Raw genomic sequence first — 26249 nt, 5'->3', positions numbered from 1 at the left:
AGCCCTGACTTGAGCTCTGAGCTGGGTATGGAGTTTGCTTAAGATTCTCCCTCTCTGTCAGCCCCTTCCCAACCCCACTGTCCATCTCTCTCTCTCAAAAAAAAAAAAAAAAGTTCAAAGGCAGAACTAATCTGACGTTAGATGTCAGAATAGAATTTGACCTTGGTCAGTGGAAAGGGCAGGAGGAGGGCTTTCAGGGTGCTGGTAACAAGTGTGTTCAATTTGTGAAAATTCTCCAAGCTGTAAACTTATTATTTGTGTACTTTCTGTATATTTTTTAGTACTTAAATGAAAAGATTTTGAAACAATTCTTAGATATTTAAGTTAGTTATTTTGATTTTTTTTAGTTGCTTACTGTTTTATGCAGAGAAGTGGCAGTATTTTTGTGGGTTAATCTGTGTGACAACTCGAAGTCTTTTTTTTAGTTCTAACAGTTTGTTGTTTCTATTGATTTTTCTAAGTAATGATCATATCATTTGCAAATAATGAGTTTTACAACTTTTAGACTTCTGCTTTTCTTTTTCTTACAGTCTTGGATCTCTAATACTATATTAAACAGCTGGAGTAATAAGTTGATATAAACTGTGTTAACCAGTGGAGGCAATAGTGGGCATTTTTGCTTTGTTGGCTCTTAAAGATCATGCATCAACAGTTTCTCTATTACTTTAATGTTTGCTGGAGGTTTTCGGCACATAAGTTTATCAGGTTAAAAGAGTTAACCTTGGGTGCCTGGGTGGCTCAGTGGGTTAAGCCACTGCCTTCAGCTCAGGTCATGATCTCAGGGTCCTGGGATCGAGTCCCACATCGGGCTCTCTGCTCGGCAGGGAGCCTGCTTCCCTCTCTCTCTCTCTCTGCCTACTTGTGATCTCTGTCTGTCAAATAAATAAATAAAATCTTAAAAAAACAAAAAAACAAACAAACAAAAAAGAGTTAACCTTGTTTCTAGTTTATTATGTGTTTTTTTCATAAATAGATGTTGAATTTTGTCACCTGCTTTTTCTTTATCGATGATGGTGCAATTTCTTGCTCTGGGTTTTTTTTCTCCTTTAATCTGTTCATAGGGTAAATTCCTGGTTAGGTTTTCAGATGTTGAATCTTCCTGAGATAAACTGTACTTGAAAACATGAGTTTTTATTTTTTAAAACACTGTTGGATTTGGTTAGGCAATACAATACTTGGAACTTTTGCATCTACATTTACAAGTGAAATTAGATGGTTCCTGTTTTATTCCCATGTGGTTGTAGAATATAGAGTGTATAAGCCTTATAAATGAGCTAGGTATCTCTCACTTTTCTTTTTTTCTAGAGTAATTTGTATAAGACAGGAGTTGTTACTGGAAGTTTGATTGAACTTATCTGAAAAATTATCTAATCTAGGTTAAGAAGGGGAAATCTTCGGAGTGCCTGGGAGGCCCAGTCAGTTAAGCGTCCAGCTCTTGATTTTGGTTTAGGTGGTGATCTCAGGGTCCAGGGATCGAGCCCCACGAGGGGTTCCACACTCATCGAGGCTTTACTTGAGGATATCTCTCCCTTTCCCTCTGCCCCTCTGCCCGTTCATGCCCCCCGCAAAAAATAAATCTTTAAAAAAAAAGAAAAGAAAATCTTTACCAAGTGAACATATTTTAAACCTGTATTTATCTGTTCAAGACTGTTATTTCTTATACCAATTTTGGTATTTTCTACTTTTCTAGGAAGGCCCATTTTGTATATGTGCTGCCGAAGCGAGCACGGAAGGCCCATTTTGTCTAGATTTAAGTTTTTAGAAAATCTGTCTGTAGCTATTTGTTTTATTTTGTATTTTATTTTAATCTTTTACTGTTCAGTCTTAACTAATCTTTTTGAAGAGCCAGCTTGTGTTTTTATTACCTTTTTTCTTTATCTCATTGATATCTGCCTTTATTATTTTTCTTCCTTTTTTTTTTTTTTTTAAGGATTTTATTTATTTGACACAGAGAGACACAGCGAGAGAAGGAACACAGCAGGAGGAGTGGGAGAAAAGCAGGCTTCCCACTGAGCAGAGAGCCCAATCAGGGGCTCGATCCCAAGATGCTGGGATCATGACCTGAGCCACCCAGGCGCCCTGTTTTTCTTCCTTCTTATTTCTTTGAGTTTTCTGTTACTTTTTGCCAGTTTCCTGGGTTGAAACTTGACTTTCCTATTTGTAACCCTTGCTTCCTAGGAAATATATGTAAAACTTTATTGCCTTGACCTTGTCCCACAAGTTTTTGGCATGGAGTATATACATATTATCATCCTGTTCTAAATAATTTATTTTCTTTCTGATTTTCTTTTTAACCCCAGGAATTTATTAAGCTTTAATTTTTATTGCAGTATAGTTGGAGAACACAGTCTGTAGATCGGTCCTTTGGAGTTGATTGAGGCTTCCTTTATGGATTAATGTAGGGCCCATTTTTGTTTTTAGTTCTACCTGTGCCCAGACAGTGTATATTCTGTGAGTCTAGAGTTCTGTGCCTGTTCTAATATCTCATTTCCGAGCTGTATGTTAGGCATGTGCATATTTGTAATGAATATATATTTATTTTTTTCCTTTTATGGTATATAATGTCTTCTTTATATACTTGTTTCTGTATATTAATATATATGTACATACATATATATACACTTACACATATATATATTTTTTAAACTTAAATTCTATTTTATTAATTAAGAATCATTACCCACCTCTTTTCCAGATCATTATTTACCTCATATCGTCTTCCATCCCTTCTTTGCAACTCTTTTTACCTCCCTGGCCCCAAGCAACCACTGATGTGCTTTCTGTCACTAGAGATTAGTTTGCATTTTCTAGAATTTATATAAATGGAGCCAAACAATATGTGCTCTTTTGGGGGAGGAGGCAGGTCAGGATGTTTTTCATGATTATTTTGAGATTAATCCCTGTTGCATGTATCAATAGTTTATTCCTTTTTTAAAGCTTGTACAGAATGTTTCTATAACCATCATTAATATCATTATTTTAAACATTTCTCTAAATGCATTGCTGAGGGGCACCTGGATGGCTCAGTGGATTAAGCCGCTGCTTTCGGCTCAGGTCATGATCTCAGTGTCCTGGGATTGAGCCCTCATTGGGCTCTTTGCTCAGCAGGGAGCCTGCTTCTCTCTCTGGCTGCCTGACTCTTTACCTACTTGTGATCTCTCTCTCTGTCAAATAAATAAATAAAATCTTTTTTTAAATAAATAAATAAATGCATTGCTGAATGGTAAACACATCTCTGTACTTAAACACTCATGTCATAGCAATTAGGTACCACTTTTATAAATACCATTATTACAGGTGTTTATAAACACTTTTCTGAATGCATCATGGGAGAACAAGCACATCCATTCCCTGAAATAACACTCTTCTCAATGTATCCTGAGCATACACTTTTTTTTAACTTTATTTTATTGAGGACCTTCATTGATCTTTTCCTGAGGATCTGTATTACATGTGTTTTTATTTTTATTTATTATCATCATTAATACATGTGCTTTTATTTTTTAATCAAACTGTATTTGATATATAACATTGTGTAAATTTAAGGTATACAGCATATTGATCTGACACATTTAGTCTACGGCCATACCACCCTGAACGCGCCCGATCTCGTCTGATCTCGGAAGCTAAGCAGGGTCGGGCCTGGTTAGTACTTGGATGGGGGGGTGACACATTTATATATTCTTTTTTTTTTTTTTTAAGATTTTATTTATTTGACAGATCACAAGTAGGCAGAGAGGCAGGCAGGGGGGTGGGGGGAAGCAGGCTCACTGCTGAGCAGAGAGCCCGATGCAGGGCTTGATCCTATGACCCTGGGATCAGGACCTGAGCCGAAGGCAGAGGCTTTAACCCACTCAGCCACCCAGGCTCCCCACATTTATATATTCTAAGAAGATTGTCATCGTAGGATAGTTAGCACCTCTGCTATATCCCATAACTATCATCTCTTTTTTGTGGTGGGAATAATTAAGATCTAGTCTCCTAGCAAATCTGATTATAATACAGCATTGTTGTCCATATTCACTATACCACGACTCACATCTCCAGGACTCAATTACCTACTAGTTGCAGGTTGGTAACCTTAAACAACCTCTCTCCTGTCCCCCTACCCTGCAGCTCCTGGTAACCACCATTTTACTCTGTTTTTATGAGTTTGGCTTTTTTGGACTATACATATAAATGATATCATGCAGTGTTTCTTTCTCTGATGTATCTCAATATAATATGCTCAGGGTCCATCCATGTTGTCACAAGTGGCATATATATTTCATTATATATCACATCTTCTTTATCTGTTCACCCGTCATGGACACCTAGTTGTCTCCGTATCTTGGCAGTTGTGAATAACGCTGCAGTAAATGTGGGAGTGCATGTATCTCTTTGATAATCCTGTTTCGTTTCCTTTGTGTACCCACGGAGAAGTGGAATTCAGGATCATGTGGTAGTTCAATTTTTAATTTTTCAGGGACCTCCGTACTGTTTTCCGTGGTGACTGAACCAATTTACATTCCCACCAACAGTTCACGAGGGTTCCCTTTGCTCCACATCCTCACCAACAGCTTGTTACCTCTTCGTGATAACCATTCTAATAGGTGTGAAATGATAGCTCTTTGGTTTTGACTCACATTTCCCTGTTGGCTAATGATATTGAGCATCTTTTCATGTACCTGTTGGCCATTTGTATATCTTCTTTGGAAAAAAAAAAAAAAAACCTGTTTAGTTCCTCTGTCCATTTTTTAATTGGATTGTTTGTGTTTTGTGGTGGTGGTTGTTGTTGAGTTTTAGGACTTCTTTATATCTTTCAGATATTTATTCCTTATCAAATATGTGGTTTGCATATATTTTCTCCCATTCTGGAGGTTGTCTTTCATTTTGTTGATTATTTCTTTTGCTGTGCAGAAGCTTTTTTAAAGATTTTATTAATTAGAGAAAGCAGGAGCAGGTGGAGTTGGAGAGGGGCAGAGCAAAGGGGAGAATTAGGCTCCCTGCTGAGCTAAGAGCCTGACATGGGGCTTGATCCCAGGACCCTGGGATCATGACCTGAGCCAAAGGCAGAGGCTTTAACCCACTGAGTCACCCGGCTAGCCCAGCCACCTGGAGCCCCCTGTCTTTTAATTCTTAAAATGATGCTGGTGGGCAGTGACTTTATTCTCTAGGCTGACGCTTAATAACTGAGCCACCTAGGTGCCCCACAAAACCATTCTCTGTAGAAGTTTTCATTGGAATGAAATTTTATTCCTGTTTTTTTCTTTTCACAGCATCTCTGGAAGCTCATGGTAGAAGAGTCAGATTTACTGGGTCAGCTGAAGGTAATAGCTGTCTTTTAATTCTTTTTTTTTTTTAAATTTATTTATTTGACAGAAATCACAAGGCAGAGAGGAAGGGAAGCAGACTCCCTGCTGAGGAGAGAGCCTGATGTGGGGCTCCATGTAGGGCTCTATGTGGGACTCGATCCCAGGACCCTGGGATCTTGACCTGAGCCAAAGCAGAGGCTTTAACCCATTGAGCCACCCAGGCACCCCCGTCTTTTAATTCTTAAAATGATGCTGGTGGGCAGCGACTTTATTCTGTAGCCTCTCCCTAAGAGCATTGGTTGCCTGTACCCAGACTTCCAGAATGGCCTCACATGTCCTCACCCAAGAGGGCAAATTCTCCCTAATATTACACATGCACTGTAGCACAAAGGTTTGGGTGTTTACTTTCTTCTGGCAGAACAGACTTGTGTCGCCATTGAATAAATGACACTAAAGACACACCAGTTGTCCTGCCCTGATGAATGGGAAGTGTGCCCCTGTGAATGCCAAAAGCCTGTATCCTTTTGTAGGCTGGGCTCACAGTGATGGGATTAGCAACTTCATGTGTAATTACGACAGTGAGCAGCTCCTGCCTTTCTAGATCACTGAACTTGACAATTTAGGCAGAGAGGAAGGGAAGCAGGCTCCCTGCTGAGGAGAGAGCCTGATGTGGGGCTCCATGATGTGGGGCTCTGCCTAAATTGACATTCTTTCTGCAGATCATTAAAGACTTTTATCTTCTGGGACGTGGAGAACTGTTTCAGGCCTTCATTGACACAGCTCAACACATGTTAAAAACACCACCCACTGCAGTAACTGAACATGGTAATTGCCCTCTGGGCCTGAGAATTACAGGTTGACTGATGTTGTAGGGTGTTTCTTGACCGCTGCTGAACCGTTCAGTCTGTTCCACGTTAAAAGCAGCCTGGTGAGTTAGAGAGCAGGGTTTCCAAAGATGGAAGGCCCTTTGGTGGGTTGCACACTGAAGTCGCTGGGAGTTGCCTTTTGATCCTTCCTGGAAGAGTGGGTATAAATCAGGTATTATGTTATCGTAGTGTCATCCTACATCCCTACCAGACAGACATAGCACTACTTACTGCCCCTTGTTATATTCAAGTTCTTTAGGTTGCAAATGATGGAAACCTAACCTGAACCAACCTATGTAGAAAGGGGGATTTTATTTGCTATTTCATCTGTAACTCCAGTGGGATAGTATAGCTGGGCTTCAGACAACAGAAACTATGGACTTGAATATTGCTAGAATTTTCTTTCTTACCATATCTTATGTGTGCCTCTTCCATGCTCTCTGATGGCCTTCCACTCCAATTTGGAAACATGGCCAGCAATAGTTTCGAGCAAGTACCTCACAGTATCTACTGGAGGAGCCAAATCCAGCGTCTCTGGGAGCAAATTAAAAGATCCCAGGAAGGGGTTTTGATTAGCCCAGTCCAGATCATAAACATACCCCTGCACCAAAGATGTCTGACATGAAGATACAGTGAAGTATTCACCTTTGACTAATGGGAATGATAACCATTTCCATTCAGACTATGTGAGGAGAGTTGGGAAAGGATCAGAATAAAAATAAATAAATAAATAAAACAGAAAATGGGGGGGGGACACCATGGTTTCCTTTCTTCTGACTCTATAAACAATAGATGGCCACTGTAGTCACACAAGACTTTTTTCAGTGCAGATATCAGAAAACCCAATTCAAACTCATGCAAAGGGGAAGAAAAATGTATTGATTCTGATAGCTGAAAAGGCCAGAGGATGAAGGTTTTAGGCAAAGTCTGATCCAGGGGCTCACATGACGCCTTCGGGACTTGGTGCCATTCCATCTTTCACCTCTGCCTTGTTTCTCAGACAGGCCTGCTCCATATGGTAGCAAGATGGCCTCCAACCAACCTCACATCCCACTGAATCCCAGTTTATCTAAGGAAAAAAAAAGAATACTCTGAATAGAGCCTCTGGATTGGCTTGGCTGGAGTCATGTTCATATCCCTAAACAAAATAGTGTAACAAGTTAGAGTATTACATTCCATTGAGCATGCCTGGGTCACCTGCCTACCCCTAGCCTCAGGTATTGTCAACCCCACTGAACCACATGACTAATACTGGGAGGGGTGATTCTCTATGGAAAACTGGGTGCTATTATCAGCAAGAGAAGGGGGAATGCGTGCGAGGCCGTTAAAAGCAGCCCGTCTCCATGCGTCCCACCATTAGTGTCAGGTGGGCTAGAGAAGTGGAAAGCCAGCGGTGCCTGGGTCTGTTACGTAGCCTAGCGTTCTTGTCAGCCACTGTGTTCCCCCTTGCAGATGTGAATGTGGCCTTCCAGCAGTCCGCACACAAGGTTCTGCTGGATGATGACAACCTTCTTCCTCTGTTGCACTTGACAATCGAGTATCATGGAAAGGAGCATAAAGGTTTGCCGTTCTTTCTTGCATCTTTCTGCTCCTATGGGTTCATCATCTGTTCTCCCATCCGTGCTTCCACCCACCTCCACACAAACCATTTTATTTTGGACCTTAGAAGTCACGTTGTCTGGAGCCCTATCTTGTATGGGAGGAAAGGGAAGTCCAGAGAGGCGAGGCAGGATGCCCAGACCATGGTTTTTTTGCCCTGCTGCTGGAAAGGTCTCTGTTTATTTCCAGCCACCAGACTTTTTTTTTTTTCTCCAATTTATTTATTTTCAGAAAAACAGTATTCATTATTTTTTCACCACACCCAGTGCTCCATGCAAGCCGTGCCCTCTATAATACCCACCACCTGGTACCCCCAACCTCCCACCCCCCCGCCACGTCAAACCCCTCAGATTGTTTTTCAGAGTCCATAGTCTTTCATGGTTCACTTCCCCTTCCAATTTACCCAAAAGCACATACCCTCCCCAATGTCCATAACCCTACCCCCCTTCTCCCAACCCCCCCTCCCCCCAGCAACCCACAGTTTGTTTCGTGAGATTAAGAGTCACTTATGGTTTGTCTCCCTCCCTATCCCATCTTGTTTCATGGATTCTTCTCCTACCCACTAGCCACCAGACTTTTAAGGCTGAAAAAAGTATCTGAGAGACCTCCTAAGAGAATCTCACTTGTCTTCTAATGCAAGTCCCTTAGACTTCCCTTGCCTTCTAATGCAAGTCCCCTTTTTGTCGCCTGTATGCTTCTGACACTGTAGGCTCAAGTGATGAGCACTCACCTTGTCGAAGCCCTGGTTCTGAATGAGCAACATTGTATTTTCTTAACAGATGCTGCTCAGGCAAGAGAAGGGCCTTCTCGGGAAACATCTCCCCGGGAAGCCCCTGCATCTGGCTGGGCAGCCCTCGGTCTCTCCTACAAAGTGCAGTGGCCGCTACACATTCTCTTCACCCCTGCTGTTCTGGAAAAGTGAGTATTTCTGAATTTCTTCTAGGTCAGTCTGACCTGACTTGCAAGGGTAGAAGTAAACAGGAATAGAATTGTTGGGCACAGCATAACCACGCAGCTGGTGGTTGTACAGTCTGTAAGTCAGAGGCTGCAAATGCAGTTGCCTTCAGGGACTGGACAGAAAAGCTTAGCAAGTGAAGCCACGGACACGAGGCCATGGGGGCTGCTGGGTGCCGGGATGAATGAAAGTGTCAGACCCTCAGATCACCAGTGTGGTGGTAGTGTGTGTGTGTGTGTGTTAAGATTTTATGTTTTAAGCAATCTCTGTACCCAGTGTGGGGCTTGAAATTACAGTCCTGAGATCAGGAGTCGCAGGCTCCACTGACGGAGCCAGCCAGGTGCCCGTTGTCATGTGTTAAGTCGCACAATCAGCAGTTTACACACTGCCTGTCTGTGGCCTCTGGAAGATGCAGTCTTGAACACCTCATGAAGAATCTGGCCCTTGCAATTCCATCAGACTAGCAAGTTTACTCCCTAAAATTTGTGTAATTTTTTTGTTGATCTACTTGGGAAGACTTTCCAAGCCCAGATGTTTGCTGTGGACTTGATTCACTGCAGAGGAGCTCGCCTTCTTATCCCCAGGGAGAGGCAGTGGGGATGGCTAAGCTGGGATGGAATACGGGAGCGGGACCAGTGTGGTAAGAGGCTCTGGGATCAGCTTTGTTCTTTATCCTGAGAGCCTGCCAGGTGCTGTTGCTCAGTTCCATCAGGACCTCCTCCGAGGCAGGAAACCAGAGCTCTAGGGGAAGGGAGGTGGAGAAGCAGGCTTGGCCAGTGGTCACATGTGGAATCCCTCCCCACACTTACACAAATCTCTCAAATCCTGTCCTGGCCCGGGTTGTGGCTGAAGGACAGTAGCTATTGTGCTCAGGCTAGAGGAATGGAGATAAAGGGAAATGATGAACAAAAGGGCCTCTCTTCCACCCTCTGCTCCTGTTCCCAGTCCTCTCTACCTTTCTGAGTAGAGAAGCTTAGGGTATGAGAGCCTAGGCATGATCTGGAGAAGACAGGGTTGGTCCCGGGAGTTTGGGGGGCAGGTTCAGGGCCCACAGCCCAACGAAGGAAGCTGCTCCTTGTCCTTGAGCCTTCACCGCTCCCAGTGTCCCACAGGCAAACACGTACATCCTCACTTGATATGCTCTGAACGCCCTTGGAAAAAAAAATCAATCTCTGATGTAGTTTTAAAAACTTTTTATTATGGGAATTTCCAAATATAAACAAAAGCATGGACCATAAATGGCCCCCACGTATACATGATCCAGCTGCAGCATGTGTCAGCATCACTTGTTCCGTCTCTTGTTTTAGCGAGAGCCTTAGACAGCAAAGCCCAGGCGTGTTATTTCACTCCATCAATGTGCGATGCAGAGCCGGTGTGTTGTCAGTGTAACTACAGTGCAGTTATCACAGCCAGTAAAATTAACAATAAGTCCTTATCTGATATCTGGTACAGATTGAAACTTTCCCAGTTATCCAAAAATGTCTTGTTATGTTTCGGCTTGTTCAAATCCGAATCCAAACAAAGTGTACTATTTTTACTAGGTTGTTCCATTAGAAATAGATGATCTTAAAAACCAAATCACATTGGTTTCTGCAAGTCTGCCTACGAACAAGTAAATATATCCAGTTTCACTAGGAATCAGCTGTTCTTCCCATGTGTGTCCTCAGCGCAGGGCTCAGCATGAGGCAGCTAGGCCCTGAGCTTGCCGTGAGGCAGGAGCTAGGGAGCCCTTACTTGCATTCTCTTCTTTGGGACAGAAAATTCGATTAACTGAAATCCTTGCCTCCTAACACATTGTTATTATTGGGCCACACAAGACCCTCCTGCCTTCCTTTCACATACGCTGTAAAAGCACTTCCCAGCACAGAAACTGGAACACCAACAGTAACGGTTTTTCTTAGTCTCCCTCCCTTGGCTCCCCCAGCCCATGGTCACCCCTCTCCCACAGTCCTGTTTTCTGTCCTTTTTTTTTTTTTTTTAAGATTTTTTTATTTATTCATCAGAGAGTGAGAGCGAGCACAGGCAGACAGAGAGGCAGGCAGAGTCAGAGGGAGGAGCAGGCTCCCTGCCGAGCAAGGAGCCCGATGTGGGACTCGATCCCAGGACACTGGGATCATGACCTGAGCTGAAGGCAGCTGCTTAACCAACTGAGCCACCCAGGCATCCCTGTCCTTTTAATATTTAGTTCTATAACATGAATATATATTCCCTCAAAGTATGTTTTTTTCCTACCCGCTTGTTTTAAGCTTTATTGAATAAAAGTATAAAAGGCTCTATGTACTCTGAGATTTACTTTTATTATTCAGAATCCTACTGCTAGGAGTCCTCTTGGGCTGTGCAGCTGAAGCACGTTCATTTTGACAGCTGTGTAACATTCCACCATCTCAGTGGGCCAGTCCATTCAGCCACAGCTCTAGCCACTCTCCTGGCCTCCCTGCCTCTCAGGGAACAGGTGGCAGGCCCAGAGTCCTAGGGTCTGTCATGCAGGTGAGGTGGGCAATGAAGTTTTATTCCTAAAGAGCCTGACATTTCTGTCACAGGTACAATGTCGTCTTCAAGTACTTACTGAGCGTGCGCCGGGTGCAGGCTGAGCTGCAGCACTGCTGGGCCCTCCAGATGCAGCGCAAGCACCTCAAATCCAACCAGACAGACGCCATCAAGTGGCGCCTGAGAAACCACATGGCCTTCTTGGTGGATAATCTTCAGTACTATCTCCAGGTCCGGGCCCAGGGCTGACTAGAGGAAGGGCGACCAAAGTCTGGGAGGTGAACAGGGTTGACTCAAGAGGTACTTCAACCCTGCAGTGGTTGAAATGTTGGGGGTTGAGAAAAGCTACAGATTTTATCACTGGGCAGGGTTTTTGGTGGCATTTTAGAAGAAAGTGGGAATAAAGGGAAGGAGACTGAGTCTAGGGTTCTGGTCAGCAGTGCAGCAATTAATTCTTTTTTAATTCTTGTTGATCTGACCCTCATGTTTAGAGTTGGCTAGAACGTCAGTTGGTGGAGGGGATGTGGCATGAGGCGAGGCGATCTGCCAGAACTTTGGAGCTTCTTAGGCATTAGACAGGTAACTTTGTAGAAAGCTAAGCAACGCGAGGGGGTCTTTGGTCAGCTTTAAAGTAGCTTGAATAGGAGGGAGACTTTCTCTTTCATAGTGTCAGGCATCTGAATGTCCTCGAGTGCTTAGAATGTGCTGGGTCCTGAAAGTACTGTGTCCCTGCCCATCAGGTGGACGTGCTGGAGTCTCAGTTCTCACAGCTTCTGCATCAGATCAACTCCACCCGTGACTTTGAAAGCATCCGATTGGCTCATGACCACTTCCTCAGCAATCTGCTGGCTCAGTCCTTTATCTTGTTGAAACCTGTAAGTAGGCCTGTTGGTTTCCTCAGATTGCTTCTCGCCTGACTGTTACCTTAGATCCTGAGTTGCCAGGATACGTAACTATCATTAAAACAATTGCTGAATCTCCATTTTCATACCTTTTTAAAGCTAAAAGGGAATGTTAAAAGGGAACTTAAATGTTTTTGAATTTCTGAAATAATTGTATCCTGGGGATGTGGTGAGCAGCTACAGTAGAGTATGTGCTGAAAGGATTTAATTTTTAAAAAACCTGACACCATAGAAAGACTAATGAAAGCACATATAGTACTTACTTTCTTAGCAGTCTTTTGGGCCAGGATGCACCAGTTCCAAGTTGTTTTCACAGCCAAGAGTAGTGTCTCCCTGCCCGTGTGTGTGTATGTCCATCTCCTTCAGGGTCATTACCCTCAACCTTGGCTACACATGGGAGTCACCTGGAAGCTTTAAAAAGCTGGGACCCTGAACACTTAAATTAGAATCTCTGGAGTGAAACCCAGGGCCCGGTGTGTTTTTTTTAAAGCTCAACATGCATGCCAATTCCAGAATAGAAAGCGGGAAGGCTGAAATGACCCCTCATAGTTTCTCTGATTATATACATAGTTTACACTTCATCTCTGATGTCAGCCAGCTCTTCTCCCTTAGTTCTGCCACACCACAAACACTGCAGACTTCTCTTTTGTTCCTATTTGAAGCTTTTTTTGCTGCACTAAGGGACAGCAGGTTACACAGATGCCACTCCCAAGGGCTCTTTCTGTGAACTGACAACACCAAAAGCCACTGTGACAGGCAGACTGTCCTCAAATGGCAGGAGTGCATCCTTGGGTAAAGGAGAAGATGAGAGCAGGTGGTCACCATTAAATATTTATTGAGTGCTTACTGTGTGCAAGGCACTGGGGATACAAAGAGGTATAAGTCATGGCTCTGCCCTTAAGGAGCTCACAATCTAGTTGGAGAAACAGAACATACATACATACATACATACATACATAGATCAGTAACAACACAGGCGGCCTGAACAGGGGCCAAGAGAACAGTATAGATAATAGAAGTAGGGGTCACTAAAGGCTACATGGGGAAAGGAGTGTTCCACTGAGAAGGCAGAACGTGAAGTGGCTTCAGGGAGAGGATCCTGGGTATAGGGACCAACAGTGAAAGCAAAGCTCAGGGCAGGAGCACACTGGCTGGGCCCAAGAAATGATGACTAGTGTGATGTGACTACAGTGGAAGGTTTGTGCAGGGGTGACTAAGAGAATGACAGCATCTTTGCAGGAAGGGAAGAGTTTGGTTTCCACTTGTTGCATTTTGAGGGGCCAGCAGGACTGACATGTGACATTGTCTCTCCTGAGGTCAAAGAGTGGGAATAATCTTTAATATCATACACGTATCTTCCTTCTTTTCCTCATACCAACTGTTTCCTGGGTAGGTGTTTCACTGCCTGAACGAAATCCTAGATCTCTGTCACGGCTTTTGCTCGCTGGTCAGTCAGAACCTGGGCCCGCTGGATGAACGTGGGGCTGCCCAGCTGGGCATCCTGGTGAAGGTGAGTCTGCCTGGCTGTTGGCCATATGCAGCCCTGTCCAGAGGGTGGAGGATGTTTTGCCAGTGGGGAATCTCCATCTTTCCCTCAGAGATAATAAAGCATTTCCCCCAATACATACATACACACAGAAATAACAAGATACAAAGATCAAAATGTTGGTATCAGTTCATTCTGAAGCAGCTAATTATGTGCCATCATCTCAGCGTTCAAAAATAGTTCAGCTGTGAATAGTTTCTTCAGCCCACAAACATGCACTGGCTTTGTTCTCACATTCTCCTATCCAACCTCCTTACTTCCTTGAACGAACTCTGCTTCACTGGGATTTTAATTATCTTTAACAAAAAGCCGCCGTCTCTCCCCAGCCCCAGTATACAACAGAATATATTAATTTGAAAGCGGATGCTAACTTCCTACTGAGCATGGGAGTGTACCTTCACAGAAAGTCATGCTATCTGTGGACTCCGTCCTAAGACGACCTTTTAGGAGCTAAGAGAAGCGAGGCTGAGGGAAGGCCAGCTGGTGCTGTAGAATTTTGAGGAAGAGTTTTTCAAGAAGCTCCCCCGCTCCCCTCTCACTCCACATGGACAGTTGGTGAGTCTGAGAGGAGCCACAGCCCGGGTCCTTCTCCCTTGCAGGGCTTCAGCCGCCAGTCTTCATTGCTATTCAAGATTCTCTCCAGCGTTCGGAACCATCAGATCAACTCAGATTTGGCTCAACTACTCTTACGACTAGATTATAACAAATATTACACCCAGGCCGGTGGAACTCTGGGCAGGTATGAACAAGCCTTGGGGAAGTTTGTGGACTCTGTGTGTGACTTTTGAACAATTTATAATTCCAGAGCTAAGAGACGTTAGCCACCATCTCATCCAAATGGCCTCATTTTATAAACAAGGAAACTAAAGCTGAGATAAAGGGCTGTGTCTGATCATCTTTATTTATATTAATGAAGCTTAACTTCTAGTAAAAGCCACCATCATAGTGAAATACTAAAACTCCTGATGCTGAGATGGGTTTTTAGTCTGCTGGGCAGGAAGAACGAACTGGGAAGTGGAGTGGCTGTCGCTGGTTCCCAGTTCTGACATATAACCAGCTCTGCAGCGCCGGGCACCCTGCCTCCCTGGCTTCTAGTCCCCAGCTTCCATGCATGGGAAAGGTGATTGCCCCTTCAAGTTCTTAGCTTTTTAATCCAACATTCAGTGGAACCACCACCAAGATTCGTGGTGGTTGGCTTTTCTCAGAGGTCTCTCCTATTTTTAAAAAGCACTTTATTGTTCTCCTTTTTGTCTCTCAAATGTCCTCAAGCAGATTTTTCCTAAGTGATTTTAAGCAGAAAAAGTACAAGAAACACTGTTTTAGAAGATGACATTAGGTGGATTACAGGCTGCCCTGATTACTCTTTCTTTGAAGAAAATCTTGGGAAAGCATATTTGATGAGGTTCTTTTTTTCTTTTATAGTTTTGGGATGTGAAAATAACTGGTTCACAAACCAGCAGTCTCTCACCAGCGTTCCCACATCCGTGACAGAAAATTCAAAACATCCCACTCTCCAGCCGCTCTGCAAATGCCTGCCATCTACTGAGGGCCCTACCTTTCCTCCTAGAAGCTACTACTATTGAACATTCATGGGTACAAATCCTTCCCGTGTGGAACAGTCTACCCCATCTTAAGGGAGTTCTTAACTCACCCACCATGGAGGACATGTGGTCCAGCTCTCCCTCTGCTGACCTTGCAGGATCCATTACATGGAGAACATCTGTGGACACGTCCACTTGTTGAGCACCTACTATGCGCCTAGGTACTGTTCAAGCGGCGAGAGACAGCAGTAAGTAATAACTTCCAATTATTTCAGACTGGAAAAAGGGCAGTTCTAGCTATTGACGATGTGTTTAATTATTCCTATTTTAACAAGGAAAAGGAGTCCTTAAGAAAAAGCCTGAGGTCAAATCTCTAGGTTCCAAATATTGAAAACTGCGAGTCGTCTTATTCCCTCTTGGAAAAACCACAAAAGTTAAGGCTCCCCTAATCTGGCCCAACCATTACTGTAATTATAAATGTTCATATTGGTGTGAACAAAAATAAACGTTTATTGAACAACTCCCTCTGTAATGAGAAAGAATGCAGCATTCCAGCATCAGTCTGTAGCCAGTGATTCTGGTCCTTCTCTACCACATACTATATCCTATTTCCTATACTTGTAACCCTTTCCACTGCTGTCTGTGGAGAAGTTAGCAAACTCTGGCCCACCACCTGTTTTTGTAAATGAAATTTTACTGGAACCCAGCCACACTCATTTACCTGTTGTCTGTGATTGCTTTCATGCTGTCATGGCAAAGGTTTTGTGACACGTCAAATGGCCCAGAAGGCCTAAAATATTTACTAACTGTCAGGGAAAACTTTTTAACTCCTGCTTCAGAGAATCACAGGACATCAACAGGGATGCTGCTAGCGGTAGGGAAAGAATAGCTTCTAGGAACCATGACAGCAATAACAGTTATAAAATTGGACCTCTGGCCAGAGCTGCTAACATTTCCAAGTGTTGTCCCTGCGTTTCTCATGTTTATCCTTGCAGAAAGTCATCCCATCAGGCTTACAGTCACCGACCTTTCATAGCAATTGGTGCTTTTTCCTTTTTAGTTCTCAGAGTACAGTACCCACAGGTCAGCTGTCAGTGAGCTCAGCTCTAAGATGACTTTTTTTAAGTAACAGGAGATGCCCAATTCTATTTAACTTTGCTTCATCTACTGATTTGGGCTTACTGTAAAATCAGGTTTTTGAAAGTCAAATATTAGCCCAGGATAACCTTTTGACAAAGATACCACAGAAAATTTTTAAAATTTCACTTATTTACCTTGGCTAGCTGTCTTCCTACTATAAACAAGCCTATTGAAAACCGCAGAAGGTACTAGGTTTGTCTTGCTTTTTGTTCTGCAATTAAGTTCAAAGAAATGGATGAAGAAATCCCAGTTACTACAACCAAAGAGATTCAACATTTATTTTATCATAAAAGTCCAGCAAATAAAACTATATACAAGATCCATGCAAAGAATCCAGTTACACACAAGACACATTTAAAACCCGGTTAAAACACAATCTCCACAACATCAGGGAATAAAATCAATGAGACGAAGTATCCTTAGTGAGAAACATAATCGTGTTTATATTTTGGATGCTGCTTGAATCCAATTCTCTCCCCAACAATGAGGCACTGGATCACCCACTCCTGCGACACCACAGGCAGCTGCAATGCTTCCGCACACTTCAGCACCGAGGCCGGGCATGAGGGATCCGTCACCACCACGTCAAATACCCCTAACGCAATATCTGCAGGAAGCAGGGGAAGGTGAGGGAAGAGAGGAGACTGGATTTAGCCTTCCATGGAAAAAAGACATGCTTCCTAGCCAGTGCATAGCACTGCGCCCAAATTCAAGCTTTTCATGTCCGTGTTACTGATCACAACCCAAAGTGAAAAGTCACCATCATTAGATGCTAACCTTATAGGCATATTATCAATACAGCACTGGACAGCAGCAGAAGCATCAACAACACAGGGCCTCACTCCTAGTAGCTCACCTCTTGAGGGTGGTACCTTTCTTCTCTCAGAAACATGGATAAGGTCAGCCAGTCAGACCACAAGTCCAAGCACCCGCGGATCTGAGGCCCTCCTTAGAGCAGTACCACCACACACACTCTGCAGGGACGTACCTTTGTTATGGGCACTTGAATGGTGCTGCTTCACGGAGGCTGCCCCCCCAGTCATGAGGATCTCAGACCAGAGCTCCAGGAAGTTCTGCTGTTGGTCTGACACCAAGAGTACCTTCAGATTGTGGAAAGGGTTTTCGCGGGGTTGCCTATGAAGGAGTCAGAGACATAGCATCTTAGAACTGGAAAAGACCTTAGCATGACAGATTACTTCCAACAAGAGCCCCTCTGCCAAGGGGCTTGGGCCCATGTGAATGTTTCCCAAAGTCCTGCATTAGGACACCACTCCCCTTCTCTCCTGTGAATCATTTATTTTCTGGAATCCTGGCATTCTGACTCAGCCCTTCTGCTGTCCAGATCCATCCTGGGGCTGAGAATAAAATGCCTTGCTTTTTAAAACTTAGTCCCCTAACCTTAGAGGTCAAGAATACTGAACCTACCTGGATCCTCACACATTTTCAAAAGGTCCTTAACCAGGATACATCAGGAACATAAATTAGATGAACTGATGAAAAGAACTCACTGAAATTCTCTAATTTATCCTATGACAATTATAGTTTCTACAAATACACTCTCACCTAGATTCTACCCCCCTCCAAAAGCTTGCTGTCTTCCTGCCTACCATCCTAGACGGGCTCTCAAATACTCACCAATCCAGAATTCTTTGCTCCTCAAGGCTGTACCCAGCAGGCAGCAAATAATTACGGTAATTCTGGAGCTGGTTGGCATGGCAACTATCATGGACCCAGACATGAGACACACAAGGAATCCCACTGGCAAGGCACAGGAAATACTTCCGGGTTCGACAGTGCTGATCCGCAATTAGGAGACACTGGTAGGCTGTGTTACACTGGAAGAAAAAGGAACAGAACCAACAGGTCTGGTGACTTCTACAGAAAGCCGCTGAATAGTAGTCCTGAGTTCCAGAGAACAGATCTGAACACTTCCAAATACTACCCAAAATGGGATTGAGCTTATCCTTCTGCCCAACACTTCCTTTCTCAATGAAAGGCCCAAGGCACTGCCCTAGATACTCTCCCTGCCTCACCTGCAGGTTTTTCTGGGGGCCTAAACCCTCAAGGGACAACCCAAGCCCAGGTATTCAATCTTCCAGGCTGAGAATCAGCCACACTATAATGGGGATTTCTATTAAACACAAGTTTTAATCTGCTTTTGTCCCAGAAACAGAACCACAGCCTTTAGCAAATAAGGCTTCCAACTTCTCTTCCTTACATGAAAGTAAAAATTCTATTTCATGCAAAACCTTGTAGCAGTTTCCCAGTTCCTGAACTGTGGAAAGGGTTTTCATGGGGCTGCCTATGAAACCCATCCCCCCGCCCCCTCTCAGGTTCTTCTCATCACTGACCCACCCAGGGAAGCTACACAAAGAAACTCCTCACCTGGGCTTCATTGAAGTCTTCAAGGATATAGCCAGCTCCTGCTCGAAGCTGGGATTCTGTATACTGCTTGTTGAAAGGAGGAATTTCTAAAAATTCTATTTAAAAAAAAAACAAAAACAAAAAACAACCAAGATCATAATTACTAGTTGGTTTCTTATTCGCTACTTTTAAGACTGCTTCTTACTGCCTCCTTTCACACTTCCCCCACTATCTCTATAGCACTATAACCCAAAGACGGATCAAGGGCTTTCCCATGGGTCAGAAAGAGCTCTGTCATGAGGACTACAAAATGCTGCCAAAGAAGGGACAAGAGCAGAAGGGGTAGGGAAGATGAGGAATGGGGGTAGGTCCTGGACCTTAAAAACATCAAAGGATTGTTTACTGAGTCATGGGACTGTTAACAAGGATGGACACACAACCAGTTCCCAAGGTGGGTATTCCAATATGAGTAACCCTCATCATCAAGAAGCTGTCCTTTATGCCTACCCTCAATCTCTCCTGCAAACTAATCCCATTTCCTCTAATTCTGCCTGCTTGTGGAGATAAAGAATAGCTGATTCACACTTTTTCTAACAAAGCCTTCAAATTCCCCCTTCATCAGCAGTTTTACCCTCTATACACTGAAACTGTGATGAACCAGAAAGCTCAAAGAAAGTAGGGTTTCTAAAATGTAACTGATTAAGTGAAGGTTAGCCAGAAAAATCCTATTTCAACCTTTTTATTGAAAACTATCTACCTTTGATGATCTTGAAGTACCTCAGGACACTGAACATCAATGACTGCATTACAGTCTTGAGGGTGAAGTAGAAGTTATGAGAGATGAGGCTGAAGCTGTAATGACCCTAGGCAATTAGAAATTGCTTCTTTTGACCAAATATCTGCTCCTCTCATATATAAATAACACATTAAAAAAAGAAAAGAAAAAAGCAAGACATTAGAGATTTTAGTTAATTAAGAGTTCTGAGAAATTAAGTTCTAATGAACTTACCACAAATAAAAAACCCAACCAAATTCATTAAGAGTTCAGAGCCAGGACCACTTCCCATCCCCCTCGTGCCCAGTGGTAAAAGCAGGCAGAGCAGACCCCTTGAGGTCAGCTCTGTGCTGCCCTCCCCGCCTGCTGGAGCAGCCCAGAGTGCTGGTGCCCCACAGTCAGGACTCTACACCTCCGGGAAGGTCTGACTGGCTGGCCCTTTCACCTTCATTGCTCTTTTCTTGACTAAGCAGTCTCCATGTTCCTCTTAAAATGAGAGCTCAAACTGGAAACTCTAAATGGTTGTAAACAACTCAGAATATAGCAGGACTATTTCTCAGGCTTGTCACTGCATTCTGTTGATCTATCTCAATACACCTCGTCACAATTTTTAGTACCAGCACTCTGCTGCTGAGTCACTGCCAAGGCCTCGCGTGGTCCTTTCTTTTTCCCAAGACTTCTGTTACGTCTGCTTAATCCAGGTCTGTTTCTAGTCCTGACCTCTTTGGTTTTAATCGCCAATTATGTTTCCTTGCATCTGTGTAATCAAACATTATCCCACCGAGGTAGCAGTAGTCTACTCCTCTACTTTTTCTCATTTTGGATTTAATTTTCTTTATTTGCGACTTATGAGTGGCCCTGCCCCACCAGAGGCTAAAATGAACAGGTTTTTAATTCTATCACCTAAAGGATGAAGGTACTAAATGAACCGAACTCTAGAGTCAAATCCTCATGGCTGATGGGTCGCTGAGGGTATGCCTCCCGACAATACCAACCAAGTGCCATATACTTAATTCATGAATAAATAGGTCTCATTAAATGAATTCAAATATTTTATGAGCTCCTTATCTAAAGTAGCATCTAAGAGATTCCCATTTATCTACAAGTCATACCACATGGTTTCTTTAAAACTTAATATTCTGTTAGAAGACTGTTTTGGTACAAATGTCTTTAGGCTTCTTGAAATTGAGGGACCTTCAACATACTAAAAGTATCAAGGACTTTGGTACTTTGGGGCAATAACCCAACAATAAAGGAGCAACATAAAACAGATGTGTTCACTATAACTACATTTTCCACAAGAAACCTGGAAATCGGGGCATGTGGGTAGCTCAGTTAGTTAAGCGTCTGCGTTGGGCTCGGGTCATGATCCCAGGGTCCTGGGATCAAGCCCTGCATCAGGCTCCATGCTTAGCCCTGCCTCTCTCTGCCTGCTGCTCCCCCTGCTTTTGCACTCTGCCAAATAAATAAAATCTTTAAAAAAAAAAAAGAAGAAGAAGAAGAAGAAGAAGAAACCTGGGAATCTCTCTAAAAAAAAGTCCAATTCCCTTCTTATTTAGACAAGGCCTACCTCCCCTCACGTTTGATTAGAAGGTTGGGATTAAAAACATTCCGTGTATCAGCAATGGAGGGAATTCTTCTTAGCTGAGTTTATTAATCTTACACATGGTCACAGACATTTAAGGAACTGGACAGTCTGCATCTCTTACCAAAGCTGGCTTTGTTGACCATGCTGTACCAACCCACAAATAAAATATCTACAGAACTGCCAAGTCCTGGGTCTAGGGAACGGCTAGGAGTGTGCTGGAGAATAAGGAAGGTCCAGAGTCTAGCAATACTGCAAAAGCAAAAGAAAACAAGACCACACACACTGTTTTGATCTCACAACACATCTCACACAATCCCCAAGGGACTCATTATGATCAATGTAAAACTACACTCTTGGCTAGGAAAACAGACACCTTATCTCCTTGCCTATAGGTAGGACCTATACTTACCTCAATTCTGACAAAAAAAGGCTGGGTGCACAACCCTGAAACCTCACACATGCCACCTGCTCCCGTATGCTAGAAACACTCTGCTGATGACTCCGTTTATGCACCTTCCAAACAGCATAAACCTAACTGCAACTCCCTGACCACCTGTAAAGATCTGCGTCCCTATAAAGATCTCCACATGGCTATGGTGGGTGAGATCTAGTTTCGGTTAGTTAGCAGAGAGTCATCCCCGCACCTGACATGCCAACCATCACAGGATCTGCAGTGCTGCTCTTTTACGATAACCATGTTCCCTAATGTGATCCCCTCTTGCAAGATTCAACTCTAACCTGCAGAACATCATCCCATCTGGATGCTGCTGAGTCACTTACAGTGACTCATTTTTACATTTTTATCTGTCCATTTTCTCTCCTAGATCACACTTTTCAGACAGTTGAAACAATTTTTAACTCTCCCCACTGTAGCCTTCACTCAAACCCTATGTAACAGACAACGCAGAAATGCAATATACAGATGAGGTTTAAGGTTGAAGAGAGGTACAAGAGCTGCAAAGCCTTAGAAGCTGCTTCTCTGTAATCACCCAGGGGCTCTGGGTACCCTACATTCTTAGTCTTACATTCAGACCTCAAGAGACTGAACTTCGGCCCTCACGTGGGTCTTCTCTAGCAGTTGCCCCAGCACACAGATGGCAAAGCGGCAAGGCATTCAGAAACTTGACGGATTCAGATGACTATAGTAGGATAAAATGAACAGGGGTTCTAGTCCCAACTCTACCATTACTGCAGACAAAAAGCAATTATTTAACCTCTCCAAGCTGGTTTCCTCATCTGTAAAGCAGACGGTAAGATCAATCTCCCATCTCGGTTGTTTTGAGGAGCCACCAAGAGGAATTCTGTGGAAACAGTCTATAAATCAAAAGGCAGGGCTCATTAACTTTCCCTGACCAAGATCTGAGATGCCACCTGGACTGCCACCTTTGTAGGCTCATAAAGTGAATAGAAAGGAAGAAAGTGCCCAAGTGTCAGAGTCCCCAGGGCTTCTCGGCACTTACCCTCCTCTTCCTCACTGCTTCCTGTAGGACCGTCTGGCAGTTTGGAGCGGCTGGCCAACTTGTCACTGGTTGTGGCCATGGTGAGAAGAAAAGCATAGCCCAAAAACAAGGTCTTGTTGAGGGGCAAGGGTCCTCTCTGCTCTTCCAGGGCAGAGGGTTCACCCATGTTGTCTCCACTCTCACAGGGGCTCACAAACTCTCCTGCCCCCACCGCACCTGGAAAGGACAGAGTACAGTTACTAGAAGGCTACAGACCACTGCCTGGGCACGACAGGATGGGCTGGGAAGGTCCTGACCAACTTTTTTGAGCTATATGGTCAATATCGTAGGACCCAATTTACAGTGCAGAGAAATGTGATACGTTTAAATTTTACAGTCATGATGTATACATTATTTTCATAGATTAAAATCAACTAGTATTGTTTTTATACAGCCAAACCAAATACTTCCGAGATCATTTGAAGAAGGTGGTGGTTCTAATACAAATGAAGCTTAGGGAATGAAAAATTATTTGGAAATCTTCAGTCCACTTTCTTTGCCCAGTGCTCAGAATCCCCCAAGATAAGTGTTATTTTGAAACAGCCCTTAAAAACAGACAACAAAAAGCCCACCTTTTTTATTACCCAGAAATGTCCCTGGCAGATAGACCATCCTATGCCTGACCCTCACCAGAACGGTGCACAGAATACTTGGTAATAAAGTGTTCTTACATGCTGATGGAGCGCCATCAAACCAGCCTGCTTCAACTGTCCCAGCTTCCAACCCCTGGTGGTGGATAAGTGAACCAGCCAGCCCAGGACTCCCAGAACACCCATGCTAGGAGTGCCCCAATAAGTCCACAGAAAGAAAACAAATACCTGATTTGGAGAAGCGGAATCATAGCCTCATTAGGAGGCTAAGATGACAGACAGGTCATGCCTCCCTAAAACAAAACCAGCAGGAGAAGCACAGTCTGATGCAGTATGTATAAGCTTTGACTTCAAAATCGAACTGCCTGAGTGTGACTCCTGGATGACTCGGTCACCTTGGGAAAGTCAGCCCACTCTCCTGTGCCACAGATTCTTCAACTGGAACATGAATTCTAACATCTATACCTCATAGGGATTATCTGAGGTATTATGTGTAAAGTAGTTCGTTCCATGCCTCACATAACCTGAACACAACACGAGTGTGAGATATATATGGAGATGACACAACCCAAATACACAGGAAACAAAAGCAGTTCTGGTGCCAGGACAATGGACATGTAACAATCAACGAAGTCCTTCAGTTTGCTGGACTGAGAGGGCTCCCTCAGGGCAGACAGGAGGACTTTACCCCTGTGTCTCTAGAACCCCAATGGATGTGAAAGGATCATAGTAGAGACTATGAAACAAAGACAGATAAAGATAGATTAATTCCTGTTAATATGAAGCATGAGGGACTGGAAAGCAGTTGTTTGGGAACAGTATGAGGATGGGAGATGCAGAGTGAGGTACTAGCTTTCAAGAGGAAGTCTGGGAGAGCCAGAGGACCCTGGGTACAAGGGAGGGGGAAGCAGAGCTTCCTGAGGTAGAAGATGGTGCCAGGTAAAGAAGATATGTAAGACCAGTTTCACCTATTTTGAATCTGCTTAAAATTCAGTACTTCTTTCCCCCTCTTAGAACTAATGTGTCCAACCAAGATTTCATGTCCTATCTACCTCTACTGGACTCTGCTGGGAGATGCACAAAGGTGGATGCAGTAAGCGGAGTACTACCTGGGGCTTGTATGGGACCCCATCTTTGTAGCCAGGAGAGAGGAGCCACCGCCACTTCTCAGGCTCCATCTGTCGGGCAGCTAGCCCTGCATTCCATAGTGGTCTGAGGGAGAATGAGGCAAAAGGAAGCACTCACCAGGTTTCACAGTGGCAGACTTCCGGCCTCGCTTGGCAGGGGACCGTTCCTCTTCAGAGGTGATCAGTTTTCTTTTGCCTGAGGGAACTCCCGAGGAGGCACGAGGGCTTTCTGTGGTCTTGCGGGTAGGGGTTGTGCTGCTGCTGCTGGAGGCAGCGGGGGTGGCCGGGGAACTGATGTTGCTGCGCCGTTTCCGCTTCCCTTCCACCAAATTGTCTAGGATAGGGTAAGCCAAAGGTTGGTCAACTCCATGAGACCATGAGGCCCTGGACTCCCAAGAAGCTGGGTAGGGCCTGAGTTAGAGATCACCACACCCTTTCCTCCACCTCCCCAGGCAGCACAAAACCTCCCTTCAAACCACCACCTTTTCTGTTTCAGTCTCAGTCATGACTGAAGTATGCCTGGCCCCCTGCAGAAAACTGGGGAGGTCAGAAGAATCTGAGGACTTACTTTCTGGTCCCGGGAAAGACACAGAGATAGGCAATGGCTCCAGAAAACAGCAGCTCATCAGCATCTCATACACCACAGGAGTAGTAAGATTTAGGGAGGCATGCTTACTACTCTAGAATTCACTCCTCCTAACACAAACAGAGCAGGGCCTGGGGGCAGTTTTTCAGGAAGCAAAGGTCTTACCCAAGCTGATATCTGCTGCCTTGGTAAGGGGGGTTACTGCCTCGTATGGGCCAAGGCCATACTGCTCCCTCAGTCTGTTTCCTTGCTCCAAGGACAGGATGACAGCCATTCGCTTGTACCACTTCCTTTGGCCTTCTTTTTCAATGCTGTAGTACAATTCTCCAGATTCCTTCCTGTGCCCTTTCACCACCCCTGAGTGGGAACAACAGAAGAGCGGCCTGCTGTTGTTTTAGGTTGCTTGGCACCCACTCACCATGGCTCTGCACGGCAGGCTTGAGGCAGGGCATTAAAAGGTACAACAGGGGGCTGACGCCAGTACTTAAAGAAATTCCAGAGGTCAATCCCAGACACCACCACCACTTAGGAAGGTATGTAGCTACTACCCTGGGGTTGGGACATGGAAAGGTTCTTAACAGAAGGAACTCTTCAGTTATAAAATAACTTCCTAAAGCCAGCCTTTGTGAGTTGTTAGTAGTTCAATTATTTTTTGAAGCGAGACATGTGGTTTCTTAACAATCCCATTATAGATTACTAAACCTTTCCTTCTTGGCTTCTTTGGAGGCTGAGTAGTAATTCTTGAGTTAAGCTGTAGGTGAAAGATGACATCACGCTAAGAGAACATGTGTCTGTGTGGCTAAATCAAAACAGATACACAGCAAAGAAAGGAAAAAATAAATAAATTCTGCCTCTCCTGCCTGATTTTCCCTCTTATCTATTTCTTGCTCTGATTCAGAACCTAAAAATAAGGCCTCTCATTTAGAAGGAACACAATGTGGAATATAAAAGGGCAGGGCTAGAATTCCGGAGACCTAGGCCTAGGTCTAATTCTGCCACCACCAAGCAGTGTGGTCTTGGGTAAAACCCATTCTGAAACCTATGAAAAGTTCCCTCTACCTATCAAACAATTTACACACACATGTTCAATATATGTGTGTGTATACACACACACACACAAAACACATACATGAGGTAAAAACAATGCATTATCATGAACACCTTTTAAAAGGGTCCATTTGTTTTCCCCCATTAGCCTATGCTTGAATGAAGGGCTAAAAGAAACCCAGAGCATATGCCACCAAGAAAAGAAATAACAGACATGAAAAGCAAGACTTGGTTCTCTATCTATGCCACACAATCACTCCCTTTCCCCTTGTTTAAACCTCTATCAGGAAACTAAATCACAAAGACCCCCTTGAAAAGGACAAAGAAGCCCAAAGCAAAAATA

At 43.9% G+C, this 26249-nt stretch overlaps 2 protein-coding genes across 7 annotated transcripts in view; one reads left to right on the top strand and one right to left on the bottom strand.

Annotated features, from left to right (window-relative positions):
* TUBGCP4 (tubulin gamma complex associated protein 4) overlaps window positions 1–15710 on the top strand; it is a 39296-nt gene extending 23586 nt beyond the window's left edge. For 2 of the 3 annotated variants that reach the window (XM_044231689.1, XM_044231688.1), the window contains 9 exons: window positions 5259–5309; window positions 6014–6119; window positions 7613–7720; window positions 8539–8677; window positions 11255–11432; window positions 11942–12076; window positions 13497–13613; window positions 14249–14388; window positions 15072–15710. In XM_044231689.1, the coding sequence (XP_044087624.1) occupies window positions 5259–5309; window positions 6014–6119; window positions 7613–7720; window positions 8539–8677; window positions 11255–11432; window positions 11942–12076; window positions 13497–13613; window positions 14249–14388; window positions 15072–15084 (987 nt within the window). In that variant the 3' untranslated portion in view covers window positions 15085–15710. Of the gene's footprint in view, window positions 1–5258; window positions 5310–6013; window positions 6120–7612; window positions 7721–8538; window positions 8678–11254; window positions 11433–11941; window positions 12077–13496; window positions 13845–14248; window positions 14389–15071 lie in introns of those variants that run through there. The other variant, XM_044231687.1, reaches the window with a different exon arrangement.
* An 870-nt stretch (window positions 15711–16580) lies between these two features.
* TP53BP1 (tumor protein p53 binding protein 1) overlaps window positions 16581–26249 on the bottom strand; it is a 75377-nt gene continuing 65708 nt past the window's right edge. For all 4 annotated transcript variants that reach the window (XM_044231682.1, XM_044231686.1, XM_044231685.1 and 1 more), the window contains 7 exons: window positions 25025–25216; window positions 24392–24607; window positions 22518–22733; window positions 18716–18810; window positions 17966–18165; window positions 17319–17464; window positions 16581–16937 (listed from right to left, as the gene is read on the bottom strand). In XM_044231682.1, the coding sequence (XP_044087617.1) occupies window positions 16750–16937; window positions 17319–17464; window positions 17966–18165; window positions 18716–18810; window positions 22518–22733; window positions 24392–24607; window positions 25025–25216 (1253 nt within the window). In that variant the 3' untranslated portion in view covers window positions 16581–16749. The remainder of the gene's footprint in view (window positions 16938–17318; window positions 17465–17965; window positions 18166–18715; window positions 18811–22517; window positions 22734–24391; window positions 24608–25024; window positions 25217–26249) is intronic.

The sequence above is a fragment of the Neovison vison genome, chromosome 13 (assembly GCF_020171115.1).
Source record: "Neovison vison isolate M4711 chromosome 13, ASM_NN_V1, whole genome shotgun sequence".
NCBI lineage: Eukaryota > Metazoa > Chordata > Mammalia > Carnivora > Mustelidae > Neogale > Neogale vison.
This window is presented reverse-complemented; position numbering and strand designations above follow the sequence as displayed.